The 9243-nt window shown below is 42.1% G+C and overlaps 2 protein-coding genes across 2 annotated transcripts in view; one reads left to right on the forward strand and one right to left on the reverse strand.

Moving 5' to 3' along the window:
* LOC106816769 (oxysterol-binding protein-related protein 1-like) overlaps nt 1–9243 on the reverse strand; it is a gene marked incomplete at its 5' end in the record, with an annotated part of 19479 nt that overhangs the window by 2005 nt on the left and 8231 nt on the right. The window contains 5 exon segments of the mRNA XM_014821429.1: nt 385–485; nt 901–1000; nt 1461–1598; nt 2532–2636; nt 3738–3878. Coding sequence (XP_014676915.1) covers nt 385–485; nt 901–1000; nt 1461–1598; nt 2532–2636; nt 3738–3878 — 585 coding nt within the window.
* On the forward strand, nt 6033–8839 carry LOC106820735 (oxysterol-binding protein-related protein 1-like). Its single transcript, XM_014825280.1, has 3 exons — nt 6033–6177; nt 8472–8557; nt 8807–8839. The coding sequence occupies exons 1-3, from the start codon at nt 6039–6041 to the stop codon at nt 8816–8818; spliced, it is 237 nt and encodes a 78-aa protein (XP_014680766.1). The 5' UTR covers nt 6033–6038; the 3' UTR covers nt 8819–8839.

A 9243-nucleotide genomic window follows, 5' to 3' on the forward strand; every position in this document is an offset into this window, starting at 1 on the left:
CTCCCGATCGATCGGGAGCGGGTGGTATAGTGTGCGGGGGCTTAGTGCTGTGCACAGTGCAAAATCGTATAGTGTGCGGCTAGCAAAACTCTTTTCACCTACACCGTACATAGCTACCCATAGTGCAACCAAAAACACACCTACCTATTTTAGCTAAAAAAACAAGTAGTACAAAGCTAGTGGTTCACCTTCTATCACATATATAATGATAATGGAGTATGCATGGGAGCATATACAAATAGATTTTTACATGGACTTATGACTGACATACACCAGTTCATAACGCACGACAGTAATCACAACAATAGTGTTATAAATTGTAGTTACAAATATATTACAAAGATACACATGAAGACTATAAGACTGTGGATTAGCTCTGCCTACCTCCTCAGACTGCTTGCAGACAGCAAGGCAATGAGACAGCGAGGACAGCACCTGCCTGGACGTGCCGACCATCCTTGAAAGCTCTGTCCCAACATCTACATCTGAAAAAATTGCACGCAAAAACATAACTGCTGTTTACTAATTCACGTAAATTAGCAAGGGGCGCTTTCCTAAAAAAAACTGTCAAGCAAGTAATGGGGTGTCAATATCCAAATGAACATCACTCATGGTATGGAAATATTTCCATCATGGCATTTGTGTTCTGTGGTAGTCGTACTGCTCCATTAAAGAGAATACACATCATAAACAGTTTTAATGATCTGACAACATTGCGTTTTCACATTTACACAGTTGTGGCATTAACAGAGAAGTTCAGAATTCAGTTCATGACACAATTTCTATACATGTAATCAGGAGTGAATAATAATAAATTCTATTATTATTCAATAATAGATTCTATTATTATTCAATAATATATCTATTATTATTCACTCCCGATGTAATGTACAAACTTACGTGTGTTGCTAGACATGATGGCTTTCGCACTAGACTGTTCTACCAGGTGACATACATCTGCCACTTGTTTCTCAAGCACCTGATGGTTGGCAACTGCAATCTAAAAAGTAGATTCAACTCTACTTTCATCATGCAGGATATGTCAATAATTCTATGAGGAAATACATATTCGCATGACCTTGGTAAGCTACAAGTCAATTAATGTATTATAATATATGTATATAATGTCAAAAAATTAGATTCGTCTATACTTTCATCATGCAAGACAAGTCAATAAGTCTATTATATGAGGAAATACATCTTTGCATCACCTTGGTAAGCCACAAGTCAAATAATGTATTCCAATATGTATATGTCAAAAAATTAGATTCGTCTATACTTTCATCATGCAGGATAAGTCAATATATCTACGGGGGAAATACATCTTTGCATCACCTTGGTAAGCCACAAGTCAAATAATGTATTCCAATATGTATATAACATCAAAAATTAGATTCGTCTTTACTTTAATCATGCAGGATAAGTCAATATGTCTATGAGGAAATAATCAAATAATGTACCTCAAGTGCATCCTGCATGGATCCAAGATGCTGTAGCTCCCCAGCCTCATCATCCTCATCACTACCAGCATACCTGCCTCCTCGCCTCACTAGATTACTGCTGTAGCAGATGTGAAGCTGCACTGCATTTATCCACCGCTGCAATGTAATTAACATCACTTACCAACGAACAGAAATTAAAAACAACACGCACGTACATGAGTTCACACGTGACAAAATAAACGAAACAACACAAGGGAATCGTAATTTACTACTTTGATACTTAATATCGCATTCCAGAAATGTATTATATGCCACTAGTGTTGTCAATCAGTTGTAATTTCGCAATCGATCATCGGTTGGACCCAAGTAACCGATGATCGGTTACAATCGGTTACTCGGGGTGTTGAATGCCTGCGTGTGCATGTACGTGTGTGCATGTACGTGTGTGCATGTATGTGCTTGTTTAGCCCTGTTTACCTCCGCCAAGGGGTTGGCAGAAGGTTATGTTTTCACTGGCGTGTGTTTGTTCGGCGTGTTTGTTGGTTTGTGGGTTTGTTTGTGTAACAGCCTAACTGAAAAAGTTATGGACGGATTGTCATAGTTTTCAGGATAGGTCAAAAATGGGATAACTTACTTACCCTAACCCTAACCCTAACTTAGAATTGATTACATTTTGGTGGTGATTCGGATCAATTCATTAATTAAATTTTTCACAGTGAGAATTGAGCTGCCTTGGCGGAGGTCTGCGCTCTCCGAGTGCTCTAGTTACTGTTTGTTTTGCACTGTTTACTACTGTGTGTATAATACATGTATGTTACTGAAGGATAACTTGTATAGTAGCGATGATATCTCTGATTCTCATCACTTTTCCAAGTCAAAGTTCAAGTTTTACATTTACTTCAATTTTTATTTTTTTTGATGAAATCGATTATGGATTTTGATAACCAAGCGCTTGGTTAGAGCCACTGTTCAACTGATGATCGAGTATAATCGATGATCGTGACGTCACTATATGCCACACATATTGCGAAATGATAACAGAAGTACTTGGGATGTTCAGATGTTCTCAACAGATTTAATATTACCTACCTGTCTTGAAACTTTCTGTCCTTCCTCTCTTGGCACGACACTTAGAGTGTGACAGGATTTATCACTAAATGTGATCACAAATGCATAGTCGTCACCTGGCTTCATCTGAAATAAAAGTACGATGAGTATAGTATTCTCATTAGTTTCACTAGTGCGTATATAGCATCAACATAAACAGAAACTTCACTGGTATAAATTTTAACTTTTGGGTCGCTTTAACAAATTTACAAGAACAGATTTCAAAACATGAATCAGTTCCTATTTTCTAGCAAGATAATTTTTAATACAAGACCTGGGGGCCGTTGTCAGAAGCATCGTAAAGCTAATGCTAATGTTAATGCCAAGATAACACTTACGACTAATGTTAATGTTACGAGAGGAGCGTTGACAGAAACACATCGCAGCTATTAGAAAACTTACGATAACAGGACCGTCATCACAAGGCTGCTGATTAGATGAGAATCAATCACAAAATTCAAATTCATACACATTTATTGTACATCACAGTTTTAATGTGAAACTTATAATTCACAGTTTTAATGTGAGTTAATAATGACAAACTTGACAAACAAATTTGTCATTATTAACTCCTGATATTATGATGGCTAACCACAAATAATATTTGATGAAAAACGACGCGGTCATGAATTTATTCTGCACAACAAGACAAATTCTCACACTGTAACACGAGACGCGAGAATTGTGGCCAGTAGCAAACAATATTAAACAAGAGAACAAATGCCATATGCCATTTGTAAACGTTTTGTTGTTTTATGATCGGTAGATAATTAATGTTTTTGACGTGTTTTTAAAGAAAACACACACTTTACTCATTATTATAAAATATAATATCACTATAATTGTAATTTGTAGTGTAAATGTGTTATTTTCATCTTAATATTAAAGTTACGAGAGGGTCTGGGCTCTCGTAATGTTAAGAGGATATTTTCGATGATTTTTCGTTCTCGTAACATTACTATGTTTCTGTCAACGGTTTACGAGTGGAAGTTATAGTGTTAAGACTAATGTTAAGACTAATTTTGTTTCTGACAACGGGCCCCAGAATTACATCATATATCCAAATCTTCAACAATCATTAACGACTGTTAATTGTCTGTTTTGTAATGGCCTAGATTAAGCCGTAATCAGATTTAATTTTGATTTTTTATTCTTGCTGCCCTTCGTATAAACAATCAATACACTCACATTAATCGTCGCATCTTCCATATACTTGTAATGCTTGCGTTTGATGCCTGAACTGCCGTCCGCTCTATGGTTAAAGTATGAGATAACTCCTCTTTCCACCACCACCCACCATTGTTTCCACGAGCCAAGCACCCTGCTCTTCTGCAATACCAAAAAAAAAACATGAAATCAGTGGCGTAGTTAGATTGATGATTATTCAGAATGATTACTCCAAGGTTGTATGGAGCATGTGTGTGTGTGTGTGTATGTGCGTGTGTGTGTGTGTATGTGCCTGTGCGTGCGTGCATGCGTGCGCAGTGGCGTAGTTATGGGGGGGGGGGCAAAGGGGGCCATGGCCCCCCTGTTGATCTGAAAGTAAAAAATAAAAAATAAAATAAGAATTGTTCTACTAAAAAGAGAAAGTGCCTCAAGTACCATCTCCTGCGATCTACATTTGCCAAATTTTCTGGGGGAGGACCCCCATACCCCCCACCTGTGTTTCACCCCCTCCTCGTAATTCTGGATCCACCACTGAACAGTTACATATCTAGGGAGCAGAGAACAACGAACACAAACGTCGCCCTTTTACATGGCATCCAAAACAAAGATTGCAGAGCTGAGAGGCGAGGGAACATAGGGCATGGAGAGGGAAGCGGAGGAACCATTAAAATATTAAGTCATCCACTATTTTGCGCAGTTCGCTGTTTTTGCCCCCCCCCCTGTTAAAAAATCCTATGCTATGCCACTACACGAAATGTTACCAAATACCAATACCAAAGAATGCATTACAAGGAACTACACTGCAAGCCTGCTGCAATAATCAAAATATCCATAGCTAAAATATGAATAAAATTTAGCAAGTAAAAAAACACAAGTTCAATCAGAGAGGTAAAGAGTGACTGACCCTCAACAAACCATTTGAGAATGGGCATGCTGTCAATATAACAGAGGACAGGCTGAAAAACATGTGAACCTGGAGTCAAACATTCCCATTTTTATTGTTAAGGACCATTGATAACACTTCGAAACTTATACCATGAATATATTTATAACTTATTATATAAAAAAGCATTTCAAAAGTTATAAAATATGCACTATGCTCTCTGTTCAGGTTGTCTGCGCATTGTCAAATCAGGACGGACTCATCGTTTGTCCATCTAGCAGAGAGCTGTCCTAGGTTATAGTTATGGTTTACCACATTACCACATAAGTGAGTACACATGTGATATCGCTGCCAAACACTTGGTATAGATGTACCCAATGCTTTTGACACAGGCGACACAAGGCGACAGGTAGTTAAATAACCAATACAGGTGTGTCAGTTCAGTAGAGTTTGAAAAGCACACTGCAATGACACCATGATGCGAAGTTGACAGTACTTCAAGTAATCACCCAGGCTGGTAAATAAATTTACTGTCACTGAAATTAGTGTTACCCCAATATTACCCTTGCAAGAGGACGCTCAAATCAAATTAGTGTTACCCCAATATTACCCTTGCAAGAGGACCCTCAAATCAAAGTAGTGTTACCCCAATATTACCCTTGCAAGAGGACCCTCATTTCTAATGTGATTGTACCGCATGAAATTTTTAAATGTAGCCGTAATTTTAAACCTACAAATCAAGCTGAAAAATAACCCTAGAACTTAGAGCTTAAGGCGCGTTCACAAGACGGACGTTTTTGGCCCGAGCCTAATTAGGCCCCGTGCCAGATTTGGCTCGAGCCGAGCGTTTTCACACGACGTTTTTGGCCCGAGCCTGAATTAGGGCCCGTGCCAGATTTGGTCCCATCGAAAACGTCGGACCAGGCCCGAGCCAAATTTTAGCACACGAGCTTTCGGCGAGAGTAGAACGGTAGAATCGGTTGAGCGGTAGATGCTGCGAGTGTCAAAACGTGTACTTTCGACGAAATAAAGTCCAAAACAGTATAAAAAATTCGACAAATTTGATCAGGATGCGCACGTTTTTCAAACATTAATAATTGAACTCGAAACGTAAGTAAACACTCTAAGATCGTACACAACGCCATCTCGCGACATACTGTCAAAGTATCTGTTAATAATTTGTGCAATAAAATTTTTATTTGAATTTGAATTTGAAATTTGACAGACAGTATTTACCTCCCCCCTAACTTGCGTACGTGGAACGCTCGCGACTCAAACCGGCCGCGAGCCAAATTTGGCCCGAGCCAAATCTAGCCCATTTGGCCCGAGCCAAATCATGACCGTGTGAACGCGGCTTTAGGGTCAAGTATTTCTTTAACTGTATTGGTAGTGAATGTGACTAGTTGGGCTAATTAATTCATATTTACAGTTCTTAAAAGATGAATCCAGTATTGGAACCAGAGCTTACTCCTGAGAACCTACTGTTACATGCATCCAGGAATGGAATGGTTGGCCAGGTCAGAGACTTAATTCAGGCAAGACATGAGGGCAGCTTAAGCTTTGATCTGAATGCAAGAGGTACAGCCCATTAACTTATTATCTTGTTTTTTTAAAAACTGTTTTTCTTGTCTTTAGTTTAGGTTTTATCATATCAATTTGTCTTTAGATTATGGCCATGTTTTAAAGTTACTGTATCACCCACCGCAGCAAAGAATGTCCAATCTCGTCTTTATTGTTATAGTTATTTACATGTTGTCTCTTTAGAAATGTATAAATTTTCTATGTTTCATTTGTGAAGATATTTGAAAACAATCATATAGTGCAATAAAAGTGACTGCTAATATAACTAAATATGTCGCGATAATATGTCCTGGTAAAACAGAGTTAAACTAGTCAAAAGTGAGTAATGCTGAAGGGGTCCTCCTCCTCCTCCTCCTCCTCTCCCCTCCCCCTCCTCCTCTCTCCCCTACTCCATCACCTTCCTCCCTCCTCCCCCTCCCTCCTCCTCCCCCTACTACCATCACCTTCTCCCCTCCTCCCCCTCCCCTCCTCCTCCTCCTCCTCCCCTACTCCATCACCTTCTCCCCTCCTCCTCCTCCGCCCCTACTCCTCCTCCCCCTACTCCATCACCTTCTCCCCTCCTCCTCCTCGCCCTAACTCCTCCTCCAGAACCGTCTTCCATTCGATCTCCCATCACCTTCTCCCCTCATCCTCCTCTCATCCTCCTCCTCCTCCTGCTCCAACACCTTTCCCTCCTCCTCCTCCTCCCTCCGCTCACTCCACCTACTCAACACGCTTCTCCCTTCCTGCTCTTCTCCTCCTGCCGCCCCTACTCCTCCTCCATGACAGTCTCATTCGATCTCTCATCACGCTTCTCGGCTTCCCCCCCTCCTCCCCCTCTCCACCTACTCCATCACTTCGTTCTCCCTTCTCCTCCTCCTGCCCCCTACTTCTCCTCCATGACCGTCTTCATTTTCGATCTCCATCACCTTCTCCGCTCCTCCTCCTCCCCCTCCCTCCTCCTCCCCTACTCCATCACTCTCCCCTCCTCCTCCTTCTCCTCCTCCTCCTGCCCTCCTTCCTCCTCCCTGACCTTCTCTCCCCTCCTCCTCCTCCTCCTCCTCTTCCCTCCTGCCCCTCCTCCTCCTCCATGACCTTCTCAATTCGATCTCCATCACCTCTCCGCTCCTCCTCTCCCCCTCTCCTCCTCCCCGTACTCCAATACCTTCTCCCCCCTCCTCCTCTTCCCTCCTGCCCCTCTACTCCTCCATGACCGTCTTCATTTCGATCTCCATCACCTTCTGCTGCTCCTTCCTCCTCTCCTCCTGCCTCCCCTCGCTCACTCCGTCTCCCCCTACTCCATCACCTCTCTCCTCCTGCCTCCTCCTCCTCCTCCTGCCCCCCGCTACTCTCCTCCATGACCGTCTTCATTCGATCTCTCCATCACCTTCTCCGCTCCTCCTCCTCCCCCTCCCTCCCCTCCTCCTCTCCTCCCCCTACTCCATCCACACTTCTCCCCTTCTCCTCCTCCTCTTCCTCCTCCTCCTGCCCCCTACTGCTCTCCATGACCGTCTATCATTCGCATCTCCATCACCTTCTCCACTCTCCTCCTCCCCCCTCCTCTCCCCTCTCCTCCCTCCTCCTCGCTCGCTCCTCCCATACCCCATCACCTTCTCCCCTCCTCCTCCTGCCTCCTGCCCCGTACTTCTCCTCCATGACCGTCTTCATTCGATCTCCATCACCTTCTCCCCTCCTCCTCCTCCCCTCCTCTTCCTCCTCTCCCCTCCTCCGCCCTCCATCCCCTCCTCCTCCATATGGCCGTCTTCATTACGATCTCCATCACCTTCTCTGGCCTCCTCCCCTCTCCCCTCCTCCTCCTCCTCTTCGTCCTCCCGCTCCTCCTCCTCCCCTCTATCTCCCATCACCTTCTCCCTCCTCCTCCGTTCCTCCTCCTCCTCTCCTTCCTCCTGCCCCTACTCCTCCTCCAATGACCGCCTTCATTCGATCTCCATAGCTCAGGCGCAGGTACGTTTTATGTAAACACAGCGTACATATATCTGAAAGATACAGGTCTGGTACATTACTTGTGTATTACTATACAGTATAGATAGACGTACCTCAGCGTACTATATCTGTAGTACCTGATACGACAACGACAGCTGAGTAACAGTCGGAGTGAATTGATTCATCGTGGTGATCTTGTATTGTGCAATGTCATCGATGTGTAATATTAACTAATTTATTATCGATCATTAACGTTTGCTTGATTACATATCAAATGTATGTGCTTGCTCACGCTGACAAATCAATCTAACGTAGTTGGTTTTCACATAAAAACATGTCTACAGAAATGTGTACTGCCTGTATTTCAGGCAAAAGTAAAAGCAATTGTGGCTGGGCAGCCCTACACTTGGCCTGCTATTTCGGTCACGGAGATGTAGTAGGATGCTTACTTCAGGTAGTAATTCTTTTAGTTACATGTACAGTATTTGTTTTCTATGATTGAGTTTGACACTTTTTGATGTGTTGTTTTTTTGAAATGACCACGGACGAGTCATTTCTGCTAACATTGAAAGAGTAGTTTTCTGAGTATCTATATATATATATTGATTGCGAGATTAGGGTCAGATGTGTTCTAGTTTAAGGTAAATACCAACCCTTAATGTTTTAGCTATTGACATTGTTCTCATTTTCTAAAACGTTGCAGAATTCGTGCTGATATCAGGCACTCACCGTGCAGTGAACACACTCTCTTCACAGAATCTAGCTTTCACAGGGAGAGTGAGTGGAGTATATATATAGCATCAAGTATACGACTGTTTAGCAGGTGAACTATAATAAAAATTTGAGCAGTTAATCCAGTATTAAACATTTAAGCACTGTCTCTGCTTCTATTATAATGGTAATCAAAATTAATAAGTGAATAATTGCTGATGCGAACTTTTGCAGAATATTGTATGATCGATGTTGCTCCACTACAATGCAGATGTGTCCAAATAAAACGGAGAAGGACAAACGGCAATAGACGTAGCTAGAAACCAGGAGGTGAAGCACATATTGCAAGTAAATTAAAATTAATGAAGTGTTTCACTGCACAACTGTTGCGAGTGTAGTGCAGGGCTGTCTAGTCTGTGTGAAAACTCC

This window comes from Priapulus caudatus, unplaced genomic scaffold (genome assembly GCF_000485595.1).
Source record: "Priapulus caudatus unplaced genomic scaffold, Priapulus_caudatus-5.0.1 Scaffold2, whole genome shotgun sequence".
Classification (NCBI taxonomy): domain Eukaryota; kingdom Metazoa; phylum Priapulida; class Priapulimorpha; order Priapulimorphida; family Priapulidae; genus Priapulus; species Priapulus caudatus.

Excerpts from the sequence above, each read along its gene's own strand:
- LOC106820735 (XM_014825280.1), top strand. The coding sequence starts at position 6,039 with ATGAATCCAGTATTGGAACCAGAGCTTACTCCTGAGAACCTACTGTTA. Across the intron at positions 6,178-8,471 it reads CTTTGATCTGAATGCAAGAG|GCAAAAGTAAAAGCAATTGT; the intron begins GTACAGCCCATT and ends CCTGTATTTCAG.